Raw genomic sequence first — 19314 nt, 5'->3', positions numbered from 1 at the left:
ATACATATACAGTAACATGAATAATTCTGTGCTGGGGTGCTGGGAGTTGATAAGGTCTATTAATTTTTCAGTGATATGGAATAGGGAGCTACACATGATCACAATTTTCCCACTCTTGTAATAAGCACATATTAAGTCTCCATTTGTCATATTTAGATGTGATCATTCAAACAAATTAACAACACTAAAAAGACCTCATTAAAACTGCTCCTATAAGAAAGTGTTTATTCAAGTTCAGTATGTACATTTTACAACAGCAAGGCACACATATGAGCATATACATAAATTATATTAGATGGTAGCGAACTGAAAAACAGCAATCATAATTAATATAAAGTCATATTAGTATTCAAATAAGATGAATGCATTGTCTGTGTGTGAAAATTGGATACATTTGAATTCATATTAGAGATCTAGTGTATCCCTCATTAAAAAGTTTCGGTGCTTTGCAGTCACCGTGGCTGCAGGCTTTCACTGCAAGTTAGTCTGGAGGGGGTTGGACAGTGCGAGGGATAAAAATCATGAATCCGTTTTAATGAGATATGGTCAAATTAACTTGTGTGCCATATCAGCTGTATCAAGGTTATTTAAGGTGCTTCTGCTGGATTGACAAAGCAAATCAAGTGTACTGTTCTTAGGGCAGGCCAGTGCCCTCAGTGTGGCCACCTTTACGGCTGGCTGCATGCTGTCAGCAGCGTGGCGGCTCTTCAGATTCTGTCTCTAACTGCCTTACTTATGGTCAAGTTTTGCTTCACGATTTTAGGAAATTTTAAAAAATCATAAATAAAAGTTCAATCCACAAGCAGCGCAGTGCCTCCGAGAAAGTGATGTTGTTCCACAAGTGCAAACTGAATTCTCTGGTTTTATACCACAGCCACAGAGGACACTCGGTTCTGATTGGCCAGAGGGTGTCCATTATTTTCAGATAACCACATGGCTCTAAAGTTGTGGCCTCATAACATTTCTGAACTTCATCTTTTATTGCTGAAAGGCTGTTTGCGTCTGCTGTTATCCAGCTGTGTTGTTTGACATCCTAGGAAATATGCTTATTCACTTTCTTGCAGAGATAAGAAGATGAGAAGATTAATCTCCTCACGTGTTCAAGCTAGAGCTAGAAGGCCTAAAGCTTACTACACATTGCATCTTATTTGTTTTATTTGTACTTGCTATATCCATTTACTGGTGGGCAAAAAGACTTCCCAGAGTCTTGTGGTCACGGTGAGGTTGCCAGGCGTCAAGACGTGTCATGGAAGTGTTGGGTGTTTTTATCAAGAAATAGTTATACACACGGCATATTTTTAAGCTTTGGACAGGGCCAAGCTAGTTGTTTTCTCTGCTTCCAGTCTTTATGCTCAGCCAAGCTAACCACCTCCTGACTCTAGCTCTTTACTTAATGACCAGTTTGAGGGTAAAGTGCAGCTACATTTGACTGGTTAGTTTAGCTTAGCATTAAATCTGGAAAGAGAGGGAAACAGCTTGCCTGGCTCAGTCCTATGATTACAAACTCCTTCTTACAGCACCTCTAAAGATCACTGATTAACATGTTATACCTTTTTTGTTTAATCTATGCAAAACCTATGAGCATACTTATTGTTTTCTATATTTTGCACCTACTGTTAGCTATATTTTTTGCTATTCTTTGCACCTCAATGTTCAACCCATTGTCACTGGGAACCTGGAGCGTGGCTTTAGGCGTCCCACTCTTACGCGTAAGGTCACTGACCAAGCGTAGGACTGTGACGCCTAAAGCCACGTTCCGTGTTTACATGCAACATGCACAGATGCATCAGAGGATAACGCAGCTGGAAAAAATCAGTTGCGTGCGCCTGAAACATTGAAGGACAGTGTCAGGTAATAACACTGCCGGTAACCATGTAACATATGAAACGTGAGTGGGCTTATAGAGTGACTTTTGTGTGTGTGTGTGTGTGTGTGTGTGTGTGTGTGTGTGTGTGTGTGTGTGTGTGCGTGTGTGTGTTTTCTATACCTTACCATATGCCTCTTTTGCCTAAACCTAACCATCGGTGCCTTTGGTACCTAATCCTAACCATCGTAACAGTACGCGCTGTTGTGTGAACATGAGGACTTCATCATCTTCAACATCTCTCCTGTTTGCCTGACAACCTCACAATGAGTCTCTAGAAAAAGCTAAGCTAATAAGCTTCTGGCGGTAGATTTTTATTTAGCCTACTAAACTACAGCCAACAGCCGGTTAACGGAGCTTAGCATAAAGACTGAAAGTAGGGCTTAATGTGTGCAAAAGTGTAAGAATTACAAATTATGGCTTTACAGGGTATAATGTGATGGCCTATTTCTTGGTCAGTTGCAGTAACTTGCTGGGGTCTTGTCATCACTGTGAGAGAAGACTCCAAGAAGTCATTGTCAAATCATTGAGTAGTGATAGGCAAACTGTGCATCATATTTTACATGAAATTGGTCTAAAAAATTTCATCTAACTCTTTGCAGGAAAGTAAATCAGTGTATTTTCCAAAATGTCGAACTATTTATAATTGTTAACCATTGCCAAGCTGCCATGATAATAAGTATGAGAAATAATCCAAAGTGACCCCTGTGGTTATGAAAAAATAACACTGTCTGCAGAAGCAAACCTGTGGATAATAAGCCTCTGCACAACACATTAAGTTTCAATAATCATGCTGCTAATTATGGATAATCTCCTATATATTAATATAATCATTTACAGAGTGAGCGTCTTAGCAATTACCACTACCAGGCTGTAGGTTCGTTTGTGGCCTCGCCTCTGTCGTTGAATACACAGGAGCGTGACCTTCTGCGAAACATGGTGGCCCCGGGGCCTTTCCTCCTGGTGAGACGCAGATAAATGTCAGAGTGGAGGAACCTGGGGTAGGAGTCCTTTTTCATCAGGCTGTAGACTTTCATCTGGGCTGCTTCAAAACAGCTCTTTGTGGGCTGTGCTATGACCTTCTGAATGGCCATCTTGGTGTTGTAGTCAATGTTGACCTGAGGGGAAAGAAATTATAACATAATGAAAAAAACATGCAGAAAAATGACATGGCACATCAACTGCATACAGGAAATCTATATTAAAAGAATGACCAGCCTTACTAAGAAAACGGCCATATAGGTTGTCTGTGCAAGCTGCTTATTACAACGCATGTTTTTACATTTATTGTTAGGCTGCAATCTCAATGGCTGTATTAATTATGACAGGACCAAAGTTGGTAGTCAGGTGACAGTACAGTATAACGACTGACAAAGGTTTACGTTTTTATATTATTCTGCAGCTTTCCTGTGGTGTTCCTGATGCATTCAAATCCAAAAGCTCAAATCTGGTCAAAGTATGCCTAAACTATCACCTGATGTGAGTTTCTACAAATTTCGTTGCTACATATTAACCCAAATACTGCTGTGTACGCCACATTTGTTCAGTTCCAAAAGTCGCACAATAACAAACAAATGAATCTGCAGTAGACCAGCAACTCCCGTGTGCTGTGAGGTGAAATTACAGTTTCTCTTAATAGAGTCTGGTGACTTTGAAGAGAGCGCAGACAACAGCTTCAGCTCCCCACGGAAAGGGCTGTCTGACGGCAAGGCAAAGTGGTGAAATAATCGTAATATAGCTTACACTTAAACTGATATTGATATTTTTGGGGGGCTTCTTTTATCGGGAGCTTAAAATACATTTTGTTGCTGCTTTTGTCCACAGGCACCAGATCCAAAAACAGTAATTTTACTTCAGGGAAAATGAGGAGTTACAAAATAGGTTTAATAGCAGCATTTTCCATTTCCACGTTCAAATCTTCCAAGATAACATTTTTTTTACTGTCCATGCTTACACTGTCAGTGAACAGTATGTGGAAATTCCCACTGCTATTTGATAACGGCTGAGTGGGCGTTTTAATTTGAAAAACCCAGAACAGAATGCAGATGGACCAGTCCTTTGAGTTACCTCACATACAATATAAACTTAACCTAACTAAGTCTTCACTTAAAACCGCAACTGCTGTATATGCGCCTGTTGCTGGTACGGTACCGTTATATTTGTTGTTTTGGGAGTCAGTGGCAAATTACCTTTTTGGTCTCTTAGGTATGAAGATGAGTTGATGATGATGCACACTTTTGTGTGGATCTGAATGCATGATTTAGGGTTTTGTGTCAGGATTTGAATAAAGTTTACAGCAACACAATAACAGAGCACATGTTGCATAGAGGGCCAAGTAGATTTGTTGAGAATACATGAGATGGTGTTGACAAGACAGGGGAAACCCCAAAGGTCGACAGAGAGCAGTGTAAAGTAGAGCTGCTTGAAACCCGGAAAATCAACATCTGCATGTTTTAAAAGATCACATATCAAACATGAAGTTTCGCATTCCATTACTGCATATTTCATTCATGTCAGAATGTCGAGATGCTTCTGATGCCTCTTCTCTTGAGACAAGCATCAACTTGACATTCTTGGATTTGATGTTTTTTTTCTAAAGGTAGAATCGTGTGAATCAAAGCTAAAAATCTGTGTTATTTATGGTACTGCTCTTTTTGGTGATAGATAAGACTGGGACTCGATAAGCAGAAATTCTCTGTTTTGTTGGCACCAAGTGACCCAAAGCTAATTTGAGTTTACAGCTCAAACAATCAATCACTCACACATCAGCTCCCTGAATATTATGACAGATATGGATGTTAATTATCTGGTGCCTGCTTTTGTGAATGAGTTGTTTGTTTAAAAATACTAATTAGGACAAAGGGAGTTATGGGAGTTTTTGACTGTGAATTGTCTTTAGGAGTTGTTCTTTGAAAGACTAACAGTGTTGAAGCTTTTTTATACAGCAATAAAAATAATAAACAGTAGCACAGCTTTAAAAATATGCATGTGTATCAAACTGCAGCTCCCCAGCATCAATATTGAAGGTTACATTCATTTACATTTGAATCTCTCTGCAAATCACTTGAGCTGATATGTGCTTTCATGTTAGTGCAGCATGCTCCATATTTACACAGACTGAAAGTGTGTGGGTGACGCTCTCTCCAGTTCTGCAGAGGAATGTCAAAAACCTCAAACCAGACACTAAACTCTTAACGGTCAGATCTGCTGCAGGCCATGAAAGCATATCGGTTGGTGGTCGCCTCATCTTTGTAAAGGGAATGGAAACCTTTGAATCTGCAGCTCTCGCACAGAAATAACCCGACCTGCTTCAGAGCAGTGCATGCACTAGATGCATGACCTCAGCGAGCTGCTGCTCCTAACCACTGTTCACAAAGGTCAACCTGCTGCAGGCTCATGACTATGCAGTGCTTAAGAATTCGCCCACTGTTATTTTTATACAATGACATAAATATTTCAAACCTCCAACAGCACTAAGTGACAAAAAAACAAAAAGCCAAAGAAAATTCTGAACCGCAGGGGTTGTTTGAGCCTTTGCAGCTCCACTTTATAGCCCATTATGCAGCACTACATCTGTGCAGTTTATGAAAAATAAACATGCCACGCCGTACCTCTTTAGGGGCCTCCGATTCAATATAAACCGCATAAATATATTTGGCTTTGGACAGCAGCTTCGTCTCAGAATCAATGGTCTTGTATTCTTCACAGGCCAACCAGAACTCAATGTTTTCCTCACTGAACTCTGTCCTGAGGAACTGAGAGAAGCTTTCCACCCCATCTGATAGAGAGGAACAGAGACAGAGACACAGTGTCACAGTGACACAAAGCAAAGCAGTATTTTGTGGGTAAACACAGCCTACATTTGATTTTAGGAGGGTGTGTTAAAGGGACAGTTCACCCCAAAATGTAAAAATACATATTGTTCCCTTTTACTTGTAGTATTTCTTAATCTAGATTGTTTTGGTGTGAGTTGCCGAGCGTTGGCGATATTGCCCGTAGAGATGTTTGCCTACTTACCAATATAAGGGAACTAGATGGCTCGGCTTGTTTTGCATAAAATCTACTGCTAGCTCACGTAGCACCATTGAGCTGTTTGTCAATTTAAACCCACCATAAACAGCAACATGGCAGCGGACACAGTCATCTCAGTGGAATTGCCTTTTCATCAGTTTTTAATTGATGTAGTGTTTGTGTTGTGAAACGTCTTTGTCAGCATGCGTATGTCAGTCTCCATATACAGCATGATGTCTGCCTTCTCTCAAATATAATGGAACTGGATGGCACTCGGCTTGTGGTGCTCAGAGCGCCAAAACATACATTTGTAAAACTCAACAGCAACGTCCTTTCCAGAAATCATGACCCAGTTACTCAAGATAATACACAAACCTTGTTGTGAATAGTTTCCTGTAGGAACTATTTTCTTTCTACCATATTGCAGCCCGCCAACAGTATCATCACACAGAGGGAATTCTGCATCTAGTCATGGACTCGAGACTCATGCTTCTGACAGCGAAAGATATAAAAATTAATAGCGTCTTCCTCGGCAGAGTTGTAACATTAGCTAGCTCAGTGGTGCTACATGAGCTAGCAGTAGATTTTGAGCAACACAAGCCGTGCCATCTAGTTCCCTTATGTTGGTGAGAAGGCAATTATCTCTACGGCCAATATCTCAAACACTCTGCAACTCATACCAAAACAATCTAGATGAATAAATAACATGACAGGTAAGAGGACAAATATGTATTTTTGATTTGGGGGATAAAATGTCCCTTTAAAGAGGCATGGACTCACTATAACTCCCATGTGGCTAAAATGGCCCGACTGTACAAATGATTACATCATACAGAGAACTTTAATAGTTGAAATATACTTGCATGGTGTTATTGCCCTCACAATATAGCACTGACTATATAAACATTCCCAAATGAGCAAATACAGAGGTTTAGAGTGTTTCAGTGAGGCACTAAAATGCAACTTCTGTGCTCATGAGGAAGTTGCACAGTTTCTGTATTGCTATCTGTGCTATAACAAACATTAAAAGATGTAGTGAAACTCTCACTGCTCTCCCCATTAACTATTTATTGCCACCAGCACTTCTTAACAGTTTACAATTCAAATGGAGCAAATTGTTTGACAGCAGAAGAAACTGTTTTTGGCGGCAGTTTGACTCAACGTTCTTGAGGAGTTTTGGGCATTAATCTGACCTGAGTGCTTCAGCAGCTCTTCAAAGGAGTCGCTCCATTGCAAAGCGGCCTCTGGAGTGATGCTGCACAAAAGAAGAAAAAAGTTATGGTCAGCTCTTCCCTAACGATGCAGCGAGAAATGTTTTGGATTCTTGTGACACGTCTACATGCCATGTTTCTGTAAGAGTGCAGAGAGTCATGGAAGGTGCTGGAAACTAAGGTTAAAGATTAATAATACTTGTCAAACACAACTTTGCATGTATATGAAATTAATGGGTTTTGCCTCACTTGCTGGATGTCGTATTTGTCTTTTTATGGGGACTGACGTTTTCATGAGAGCCTGACTTGGTGAGAAAAAGGCTTAGTCGGCTCTTCCTCTCCTTGTCTTTCTGTCTGCAAACAGAGGAGAAAATACATCAACTTCCACAAACTGTCTGTACGTGCAACTGTGGCACAGTTCACCAAATCAGCAACTTATCAGAGAATGACTGCTCACAGACGCATTTCTAAACTGGCTTACAAGACGAGCTATAAATTACACAATGTCTTTGTGGTCCAATACAAATTGCAAGTCTTGTTTGCACGTGTTTTAACAAAAAGACAGAAGTGACAGCCTTTAAAAGTCAGTCTTACATGGTGTTAGCTGTGGTGACATTTAAAGCTATTATGAAACATAACCTAGCTAAAATGGTGTTATGCAGCTTTTGAGTAAAGTAAGCTTTTCTAAACACAAAGAAACTGTTGCTTCATCTCTTTTCTCACGATAAAAGTTTCATTTAGTCACATTTCCGACATTAGCTAACATTTACTAAAGCACACTATGAAATGATCCCAAATCAAGTTAAAATCCAAAAAAACAACCTAGTTTCACACACCAACCTGCTAGTATCGTCCTTCATCTTTAGTGCATGCAAGTCCTCTGGACCAAGCATTCTGAAATACGCTTCCTCCTTTGGGGCCATGTAGTTGAATTGAGGAAATAGAAAAAGAAGTGTCTCCATGCCGTTCTGTCTGTGTCTGTCTGCGAAGCAACAGGCCACAAATAGCTCTCTGATTTTTTTTTTTCAAACCCATCACTCAATGAACCACCTCGTCTTTTATAAACCATGCTCGCTTTTCATTTCCCACACCTTTTGCTCTACTTCCTGTAATGGTGTAACCATTTACTGTGAACAGCTCCATCAGTGATAAAGAAACCCCCCCCGAGTTCAACATCCTGTCAGGTGTTTACTTAGAAATTTGAGGAGGACAGCTGGCTACACTCATTACACTTCAATTTTTTTTGTTATTACTTAAGGTGATATCTTGTAGTTATACAACAACACATTGTATTGATGCTGTTATAACCAAACAACCAAGGTAACATAACAAACCTCTGGCATTGGATTTCTGTGGGTTCTGTAAAAGGTGTAGATTTTGGGGGAAAGCAGGGTACACATCCCAATCAATTTAGAAGATGTGCATTTGTCCCCCCTAATAAAAACAAGACAGTAGCAGAAGACTTTTCATTTGCAGAAATAAAAGACATTTTCACCATAAATTCAGGCATAAAAATTCACTAGAATGCAGGGAATTAAAGTGAACTTATACTCTTTTTACGTAAGAAAATAGATTTGTACATTTCAAATGTTGTAAACGTCACTGTTGTCAAACTTCTACGCGTCCTTTCAACACATTCTTGTGCCAGGTTGTCACATATTGCAGCTTTGCAATGGACTTCCACATCTACAGGTTATGCTCCTAGTGTCCTTCTGTGCATCTGACATTCCCAGATGCTGCTACCATGATGTCAACAAATGCACATGGTGGGATAACGCTGCATGTGGTTATATTTAGAAAACATGAGCACATGGCAATCAACGCCAGATGTCAACAAAATCGCATGCTGGCAGGGATGGTTAGGATAAAACAAAAGGGCACATAGTAAGATGTAGATGTAGAAAAAAACCCATCACATTCAGATGGGAAGTGAACACCAGACTCCTGCATGAAAGTCCAGGGTTTGTTGGACCCATCCACCAACCCTGCTGCCCGCCCTTTAAGCACTCTTGCAATCCCTATATTACATCTTTACCGGCAGCATTTCAACCTGGTGCCATCCATCAGCATATCATGTGGACGTGACAGGTCCTGGCCGCGTTCACAACTAATGCTGACTGTCTGCATGTTATGCTGCCACAGCACGTACCTTCTGCCTGTGTATAATAACACTGCGAATGGTTCTGTGCAGACGTATTCTAAGCTTACACCTTTCAGCAGCGTATCATGCTGATACGAAAGGCGGCTTTTAGCGTAGAGATCTTACACCAAAAGCACTGCAAAAGTAACAGTATTTGACTACTTCAGAATGAGTCCTTTATGATGGCATAGATACATCCAATGACAACAAAAGAGACGATGATGAGAAAGGTTGTAATATTGTACCTGTAAAAGGAGGCAACGTTGTTGACAGTGGAGGTCTCTGCTGCCATTAAATACATCACTACTTGTGGACGGAGAACTCTTTTAACTGTTTTCACTACATATTATTAAATATCATTGATTCATTCCATTCTGCCATTATTCGATTTTCTTTGTCGTGTCCTGCGCTTGCTTGAACTATGCTATACTGCCTCTATCTGTATCAACAAGCTTTCAAGAAACATGCAAACGGACTATAGAGTATGGACAGAGGGCTCAATCTGTCTCCGTATGTACTTTTCAGCATAAATGAGCCCTTAAGTGTTTGACATTGAAAATTTCTGGGGAAAGACTCTTCCCCCTCCTTTCATATGTGTGGCCCCCAATATTGATATAAAAACTCTGTCCTTGGGTTCTGTGGTGTTCATACACTTACCTCGCTGCAATGAGATGACATGATTGGCATTGTTTAATGAATACCTCTTGCTGATAAATGTCCTCTTTAAGTGTGAGATCCTGGGCATTATGAGACAGATCGGGCTTATTCTGTGTTTCCTTTTGCACCACCAGCAAGGACAGACACTGCAGAGATGGAAAGAATGAAATGTAATGAATAATAAAATGTGTCTGCGCAGAGTCCAGACTTAGCTCTTTCCAGAGCATCAGAGCCTTAATGGAGAAAGACAAATTCACTGTGACACAGTGGAAAGCAAAAGGGAATATGTGTGTTCTGGGGCAGATGGAGACAAATGTGATGTCTCTGTTAGAGAGAAACTGAAACTGTCTTTAGAAATACTAGTAGAGGACCTTGACAATGTTTCTTTACGTCTGACAATCAATAAATAAAGTGCTGGAGGCAAAAACTGCAGGTCTACCATAATGAGCAAGATCACCCGTTCCTCAAAGTCCCCCTCAACTCAGCATGTTTTGTTTCACTTGGATGTTTGACTTTCTCCTTGCAGAGTTTGACACTAGAAGGCTGTTTTCTTTATACTCACCTCAAATCGGATTTTGAGACATGTACATTTGAGCATGATTTTGAGGCACTTTGCTTTACAGATAGCAGTCCACCACACCAACATACGATACAATATACACAACACGGCATAAAATCCATATCTCCTACACTGAGTGACTCTGAAAAAAGAAGGCACAATGGCACGCCACCCAGGGTTACTATTTATTTTAAATGAACAATAGCAGATGTAATAAAGGACAATCTGTATCTTATAGTGCTACCTTTGGGGACACTAAACCTCCTCCCTGATGACAGCATCTAGATTGAGCATGTAAAGGCCCAGACACCTCAAACCACTGGCTGTGTTGCACACAGTGTACAGTATGACTAGAGAGATTTAAGTAAGTCAAACTTCAATGGAGTTTCCTGGTCAAAAGCCGAATAATGGAAAGCCTTTAAGTGCAGCAACACTGATGCTAAAGCTGCTTACTGTGTGAGACAGACAGAAAGAGAGAGAGATGAAGAAAGATATGGGGAAAGGGGAAGAGAAGGTGGGTGTTTCTCAGAGTTATTCATAACTTACTCAGAACACAATATTTCTAATAAGCTTTACCAAACTACCTGACCTGTGGGTTAACCATGGGCCGTGAGACGACCTGTGCATCACTAGAGTCCTTGTATGAGATTCCCAGTGACCACATTATCACAGAGGTACACTGCAACAAATTAGAAGTGACAGAGGCAAAGTCACATTAGTTTTATGCACATTAATGAAGGAGCACAGCAGCATACAACGTAAATATGTAATATTCAATTATAATCATAATATTATGATTAAATGTGAAGTCATACATGACCAAATATGACAAATTTGCCCATTTGACCATATGTGAAACTTGAAGCGTCCTTCAAAAACTATATGGAAAAGAGAAAGAGAGAGAGGAGTGTAGTGGAAAATTTAGGAAAAAATGGACTTCCTGGTAAGTTTTGAGCTGTCACACACACACACACACACACACACACACACACACACACACACACACACACACACACACACACACACACACACACACACAGAGGGTTAGTGCATATGCTACCAAGCTAGCAGCCAACACTGTAAAACTATAAAATCTGAGAAGTTGATTTTACTTTTAAAAAATCTAGGAAACTGATTGCCTTATAAAATGTTTATATTGAATACTGAATTATATTTACTTAATTTTGTGAAGTTATTCCAACTTAAAAATGACTATTTCCATTAAATAAATCTTTCTAAGTTTTAACAACTTCAGTAAACCAAGTATAGTGTACTTTATATCTGCACTCTGCTGGTTGCAAACTGGTCAGTCATATCTGTATATTCTTTAAAATGTTTAAAATATAAAACTCTCTCCTGACTTCATCACTGGCAAAGTCCTGTTTGTGATAATCAAGTTAAGTCATTCTAATTTGGTTTACTGAAGTTTCTGACACTTAAAAAGAACAAGATTATTTCACTTGTCATTTTTAAGTTGCAACAACTTCATAAAATTAAGTAAATACAGCTAAATTTTAGGTAAACGTCACACTTATCTATAAATTACACATAAATTAAGATTAGTTATATTTACTTCCATTTTTTAGGGAATCGGTTACCAAGATTATTTTAGGTTAGATCAACTTTGTAGCTGTAGCTAACCAGCAAAGCCTGCACAAACAGTTCAGTGGTCAAAGGGGCACGACTACAGCAAGATCTACTTGTCATAGACCCGTGTAACCGCAGGCTAAATCTAAGCCCTTCTCTCTCCTCAAACAAAACCCATTGATTAGAAGAGACAAATTCTGCACTGCAAAGGCATGCGTGCAGCTACAACCCAGTGGGCCGATAAACTGAGGCTGCAGTATCCTTTCCCTTCAGGTAAACAACTGGCTGCTGAATCACTAAAACCAAATTAAATAGCAGTCATTTAGCTTCGCTGTATGTATTTGCCTCTTGTCAACATACCAGATGAGAGAACCAACAAAATCAATACACACACACAGAGCCAAGGAGGTTCTCCCGCCAGCTGGGCACAAAAGATTAGGATTGTGTTATTTGATCATTTTGAAATAATATTCCCATTTACAGTTTTAATTATGTAACTACGAGCACCAAGCCCTGTGTTTGGTTCACCATACAATGCAATAATACATTGTTAGCAAAGACTGAAGGAAAAAAAGAGTGCCACTGCATTTAATGTTTGAGAAGAGGTTTGTCTAAAAGCAATTTAGCTCAGGGATAAACAGTTTGTCTGAAGTGTCACTGAACTAAGCATTAAATATTGTCAGTTACACTAATAGGAAATCACACGGTCTCTGTGTACCCAGCATTGCACGACTGTCCTCATTTTTTGTTCCTGTATTACGGCATCACAAAACACAACTGTACATCTGTAGGTAGCGATAATATGTAAATATTTCTTAATTATTTTGTGCTAGATGTTGTTTGGTGAAAGGGGAAGTGATGACGTTAAAACTGCTGATGCGGTTAAGGGGGAAGGAGGGTGTTGTTACTTCCTGTCTAAAAACATCTGTTCACGTAGGTCTTGTCTGCTTGCCTGGCATGTCTGCACACACACACACACACACACACACACACACACATAAACAAACATGGAAACAAAGTTAAGGTCTGAAATTTCTTCAAAATAATTTGCAACATTCCATCAGAGTTCATGCATTCAAATGCCAAATGAACAATGCGCCTCAGTGGGATTGCTTTCATCTAAAAATGGGACACTGCAAGTGTGATGAAGAGAAAGGCATTTGGGTGCTGAGCAGAGAGGCTGGGCATCGATAAGGCCTTGATCTTTCCCAAGAGGGTACAGTATGTCAAACCAGAATGGATGACTGAAGAACTTCCTCTGTTTCTGCCCATCATTTGCCAAATTAGTCATTCTATTTAATGACATCAGCTTTGAATTATTATCACTTTCTATCCATTTTTTTGATGTCAAAATTGTGCTATCCACTCATTCATTCATTGAATGATTTAAAAAGGAAAAGTTCTCTGGAAATGTATGTCAGACTGAAAATGACAATTCGCCATTCACCCAAGCTTGATTTCAAATAATAGTGTGGCGTCATAGACGCTGGGTGTTTTGAGTCAATGTTAAGTTTAAAAATGTTTTTATGTTTCAGTATTTTGATAAATATGATCTAGGTTTGGCGTGGTTAACTGACTGCAGCCCACTCTCCTAGGAATTATGTTTATTCTGGACAATTCTGCACCACATTATGTACCTCTATTGTCAAAGTTCAGCAAATGCAGAAAACAGTGAGCCTTTTATGGTAGCTGTATTACATCTGACTTTTACAAAGGAGACTAGAGTTTGTGTTGTGGGCCATCACACAACTGAAGTCAGTGTTCACTCTACACTACTTGTTATTACACTGCAAGCTTCTATTGTGGACTGAATTCAAGTCCTGAATTCACAGCTATACATGTCCCAAAGTCATATTAAAAATACCCGCCTTTGTTGTTGTCAAACTCAGGGTAAAAAATATCCACTTTTGTCACTACAGACAAGGCTGGAGATATCGTAACCTCTCATTAAAAAATACCTGGTTTTATTGCTACAAAGGTGGCTGTACATGTCCCAAACTTTTGTTTAAAAAAACACCTACCTTTGTTGCTACAAACATAGCTGGAAATGTCCCAAAGTCATGTTAAAAAATACCTGCTTTTGTCATTACAAACATGACAGTATTCACGTCCCACACTTTTGTTAAAAGAATACTTGCTTTTGATGCTAAACATGGATGGACATGTCCCAAACTCAAGTAAAAAAAATCACTTTTGTCATTGCAGACATGGATGGAAATGGCCTGAACTCTTATCAAAAAATACTTTACTTTTGTCACTACAAACACTGCTTTTAATATCCTAACGTCTCATGAAAAAAATACTCCTTTTGGTCCGTCTCAACAGTCTGCTGTTTGAAGGTCTCACCTAGATCTCATGCCATTTATTATCCCCTTTTCCACCTGAGATTCAGCTCATATACAGGTAATCTGAACTACACTGTGTGTATAAAATATACAAATGTAAAAAAATCAGTGCTTTGCAGAAATTCAATGCCAAACTTCTTTTCTGGAGACTGAGCTGGTTGGTCACTAACAAGATGTGTAGCTCTTATGACAAAAGTGACCAATAAGTAAGATTTCTTTTGGTTACTATGAGGGCTACACATGAGTTTCTGTACAGTTAACTAGCGTGGAAATCCAAACTGAAAATAAAATTTATTTGCAATTCTTTCCCACTCCTAACCAAGCTGTATTTCAACACTGATTGCTTGCACAAGCAAAATCCTGGCTGTATGGTGCACAGGAACATTTGCCCACCACTCAATACCCATTTGTGGTGCTTTTCGGCTTCAGTCTTGCAATCTGTGCAGATGGTGTTGCTGCACTAATGACTCCTACTGGGTGGTTGACTTGCTTGTGCAGTGAATGCAAAAACAAAAATTGTATATGTAACCTAATGGGCATTGCAGGGTTCATCGTTTGAAACATAAGCCCAATTAAATGGAGGTGTGAGCAGTCCATGTGAGGCCTGGGCTTTATTCACATGGGCCCGACTTGAGGCTCCTTAGCTCCATTAGCAAATCACAGGCTGTTATGAAGCATCTGCATTATGGAGTTTGTGGACAAATGAGCCCCATCACATAGATATGTTGGCTAGGTCTTGCTTCTTGAATTACATAATATATTATAAATTATATAGATGATATTATCTCTATTCAAAGTAATTTTTTCTTCAAATCAAACAGGCCTACATGTATTTATATGGCTGGACCATCTGCCAACTCTGCCCAGTGTTCTCAGTTTATGGTTTCAAGCTGGGTTACCATACAGAAACACACTAGTTCCATAATGGATATAGCCAATTTTTCACTTACACATCACATGACTATGTGTATTCACAGTAGACACATAGAAAGCACTGCGAATGAGGGAGATGCAGAGCAGCGTGGACATACAGAGAGATAAGAGCAATTTGACTTTTTATCCAGCTTTTATCAAGTTTTACACCATATGTACTTTTAAACCTTGGTCATTTTAACTATACTTTTTAACTGGATGAAGGATTTTAGTCATTGGACTTGGATTTTTAACCTGTTTCATGGACTTGCCTCGATTGACCTCACGTGGAAAAGTGCACGCACCGGAGAGTTCACTTTTAAAGGAGGACATCCAGTGCCTAAAGTCGGAGCTTCGGGAGAAGGACTGGCTGTTGGACAGATTTGTCACCGTAGCCGCTGCTAAAGCAAAGCATATCTCCTACTCCCAGTCTGGCTGTCGAACTCAATCGTTCTGCTCCTCAGTGTCATCTATCATCTCAGCTTCTGCGGTAACCCTTCCCTGGCTGCCCTCGACGCATGCCTGCATTTACACTGCCCACGCGGAGGGTCCAGCAGCAGAGGCCAGCATGCAAACGCTGAATGCAGGGGCACTGGGCCCGAACACCACTGCTCCTCTGGACCCAGACAACACAGTGCCAGATGATCCGGAGGCTGGCACGGAAACTAAGCCCATGGCACCGGCTCACAGCTCCACTCCGAAGCCACCCAGCCATCCTAGACAGAGGTGGGGCGCTGTGGCCCTAAGAGTGAGTTGATTGGGGCAATCAACTTTAACTCCTTTAACCATCACAAACCGCGTGACCTCTCTGGTGGACATGGCTCCTGCCCAACCTGGCGATGTCCCAGCAGTCGTGGCTCCAGCGGCTCCACCCTGCACAGACTCCAACTGTGAACTATACTGGTTTAGCAGTGACTCCACCACAACTAGGAACCGCCGGAGGATGCTGCAGGAGGCTGTCAACAGATACTCAGGAGGTCCTCCCTGGGCTTGCAGACAGCACACGGCAGACTCCACTCTGGCGGCTCACACCGCTGCCAATCACATTGCTAGTGCTCTCTTTTGTACCGCACGGGTAAATCCTCTTATGGCTGGGTCATCAGACTGCCATGTGTCCAGCCCATGGTCATCACCTCCTTCCAGCGGGTCCTCCACCCAGCCTGGCCTCACCTCACCGTTACCTCCACCACCAGAGAGTCGCAGCCAAACCGGAGCCCTCGGCTGCCTCCACCACACCGCTGCTGTGGTCTGGGTTTTCGGCTTGGTTCCACTACCATCATCATCAGGGACTCCATTATCAGGCATGTGAAAACACAATCCTCCACCACTCTGTGTTTCCCTGGTGCCACCGTCAATTACATAGCTGCCAAGATCCGCGGTGCACTGGAGGCACACCCCTTGATGAATGGTGGTGGTTCATGTCTCTTTAACATCCTGCAACAATCCAGAATGAGAGTTTTCATCTCCGGTCCTGTCCTGACTTCAGGCCGCGGGATAGCGCGGTTCTCCAGGCTTCTTAACCTCAGTACCTGGCTCTCCACCGCCTGCCGAGGGCACGGTGTTGTTTTTATTGACAATTTTAATCTTTTATGGGAACGCAAGGACTCTTTTGCATGCGATGGCCTCCATCTAAATCTTCGAGGATTGTGGCTGCTTTCTGCCAATACAAACTACAATTTTGCACCACATGGACAATCAGCTTGCTGCAAACCAGCTTTGCTTATCATTATCATTTTCATCATCCACCGCTTCACGTGACTGACTACCAACCTCACATGATCCATGTACACTCCGCACTACCCTCCAAAGTGCCACTAACTCCCCCTGCAGTCAACCTACACTCAGTGACTATTTAATAATCCCAGTCATTATTACTAGCAGACAGAACACCAAAAGAACAAATGGAAATTTTGTTTTTATTGTATGGAGCACTTTGTGTTACAGTTTTGCTTGTATGAAAAGTGCTATATAAATAAAGTCTGATTGACTGATTGAAAAGCAAGGGGATCTATATTAAAATATCATGTTATAACCTGTGATTAGGGCCTAAATATAAATATAAAGTTTTAAAGTTTGATGGTCAGGGTGACAGTGGCATTCTTTTAGCATAGTAAATAAGCTAATGGCGCTAACAAAAGATTGCAAATGTGCAACAATCACAAGATGTGAAACGAAAGCCAGAGAGTGTATTGTATTAAGTTGCTGTGAGCCATAAATTCACCACTTCTTCACCTTACACTGCTGTCTCTCTCTCTCCCTCCATGCTACTTGGCATATCCAGGGCTTCTTGTGCCAAAGAGCAGTTTGAAAGTCAAGAGTGCACACTGCGCAGCAAAATCTGGGGACCAAAATGTCCCCGAAGTACAGTACACATCACACTGACTGGCAAAAAAAACCCCCAAAAAAACTGCTCAACTTGAAGCAGTCTCAGTCGACTGAGGGGTCTCCAAATGTTATTTCAATTCCGACTTTCAAGGGGTAGCCTTACTTGTGATAAATTTTAATTTTACAAGATCTTACAAGATGTATATAAACTAGAGAGTATGGATCCCTCCAAAAATAGAGAGAAATAAACCTAAATAACACAACCTGACAAAGAAAGTTTGAATAATATCACAATGTGTAATAGCATTAGTTGGTTTCCTGTCTTTTGTAGGTTAAGTTAATATGCAGCACGCTTGCTTTAAGGTTCAAATCTTTTCACATACACTGTATGTGTTAAATGGTTTCCACGGGTTTGATTGGATCACAGCTTTGCGATCAGGCGTGGGATCCCCCTCAATAGACTTTACAAGAAGGCTGAGAGTTTCCAGGAAACAAGCTCCGCGTTTAGTTTATGTGTCTGAGAAGCAGACTGTACACACAGCAACATGGCTGCAGACAGATGACATCATTTCCCTGTCAGTGAGTCACACAGGTGCTCCCTCCAGAGAAGAAAGGCTCATCGCGTTTCAGTGCAAATTGTCAGCTCACAGCATGAAGTGAATGGGGAATGTACAGTAAAGCACAGAAAAAAAGTGTTTGCTCTGGTTAACTGTGAAATGGCTGTGATATGGGAAATGACTCAAACATATTCAGAATGTGTTGGTTCTCTGGTACTGCAGCAACAACATCCGAATCAGGAAGTGAGGTATTTTTCTCAAATATTGTTATAAATATTGTTAAAATTTGTTTAAAGCTACGAGGTGGGGTTTACCGCATCATTTTTATTTCATGATGGTGTCAGATTAGTTAGTCACTTACAGTAACTGACTGTAAAAAAAATATTCATTTGTTCTGGATGAACTCATTTCCACATAGCTCTGTGTACAGTACAGTGCATAATTCAATTTAATGTAATTATCCCACAAACATAATAACTTCCCCACAAATGTAATAGCAGTTGACTATTAAAAACATAATACGTAATTTCCCGCAAACAAAATAGTGAATACATTTGCAGGAATTTGCTATGTATGAAGGAAGATGAAAATCTTCAGCTGTCAAAATTGTCATAACTTCCCTGAATATTTGTTTTAAACAGCAATATCTGGTTCGACCGATGGGTAAAGCCATGACATATTGTTAAAAATATGATTCAATGTACAAGGTTGTCTTTACAGCATCAGAATATTTAATGATAGCATCACAAAAGCTAGTCATTCACAGTAACTGACTGTAAAATAATAATTTGTTCTGAAAGAGAAGGAGTCATCTATGGATATTACAATTAATTTGTCTCTGCAGTTTTAAGCTTAAATTCTTATCTCCAGTCTTTATTACTTTAGTTTACCTCTTTGGACCTTGATAATGTATTAAAATTAGACAATATAGGAAGATTAGAGGTTAAAATTTGTAATTTGCGGACTTCTGAAACTTGCAATGAGGTGTCACAAGTCGACACTGCTTTATTTGGAGAGGTCACAAGTCAAAAACGTTGTCTTATATGATTAAAAACTTTAGGATAACTTTAGGCTTGGAGTGTTGTTCAGACAAAAGAATCAATTTGATCATCTTGAGCTTAAGAAAATTGTCCCAGGTACATTTAT

General features: G+C 40.3%; 1 protein-coding gene across 1 annotated transcript; it reads right to left on the bottom strand.

The window, feature by feature from the left end:
• Nucleotides 1–208: 208 nt before the first annotated feature.
• rgs18 (regulator of G protein signaling 18) lies at nucleotides 209–8204 on the bottom strand. Its single transcript, XM_042498017.2, has 5 exons — nucleotides 7927–8204; nucleotides 7336–7440; nucleotides 7069–7130; nucleotides 5476–5642; nucleotides 209–2982 (listed from the first exon to the last, which is right to left on the bottom strand). The coding sequence occupies exons 1-5, from the start codon at nucleotides 8046–8048 to the stop codon at nucleotides 2728–2730; spliced, it is 711 nt and encodes a 236-aa protein (XP_042353951.1). The 5' UTR covers nucleotides 8049–8204; the 3' UTR covers nucleotides 209–2727.
• Nucleotides 8205–19314: the final 11110 nt, after the last annotated feature.

This window comes from Plectropomus leopardus, chromosome 12 (assembly GCF_026936395.1).
Source record: "Plectropomus leopardus strain MGB_pleo_1.0 chromosome 12, ASM2693639v1, whole genome shotgun sequence".
In the NCBI taxonomy this organism is placed as follows: Eukaryota; Metazoa; Chordata; class Actinopteri; order Perciformes; family Serranidae; genus Plectropomus; species Plectropomus leopardus.
Note: the sequence above shows the minus strand (reverse complement) of the source record. Positions and strands in the feature narration are given on the sequence as shown.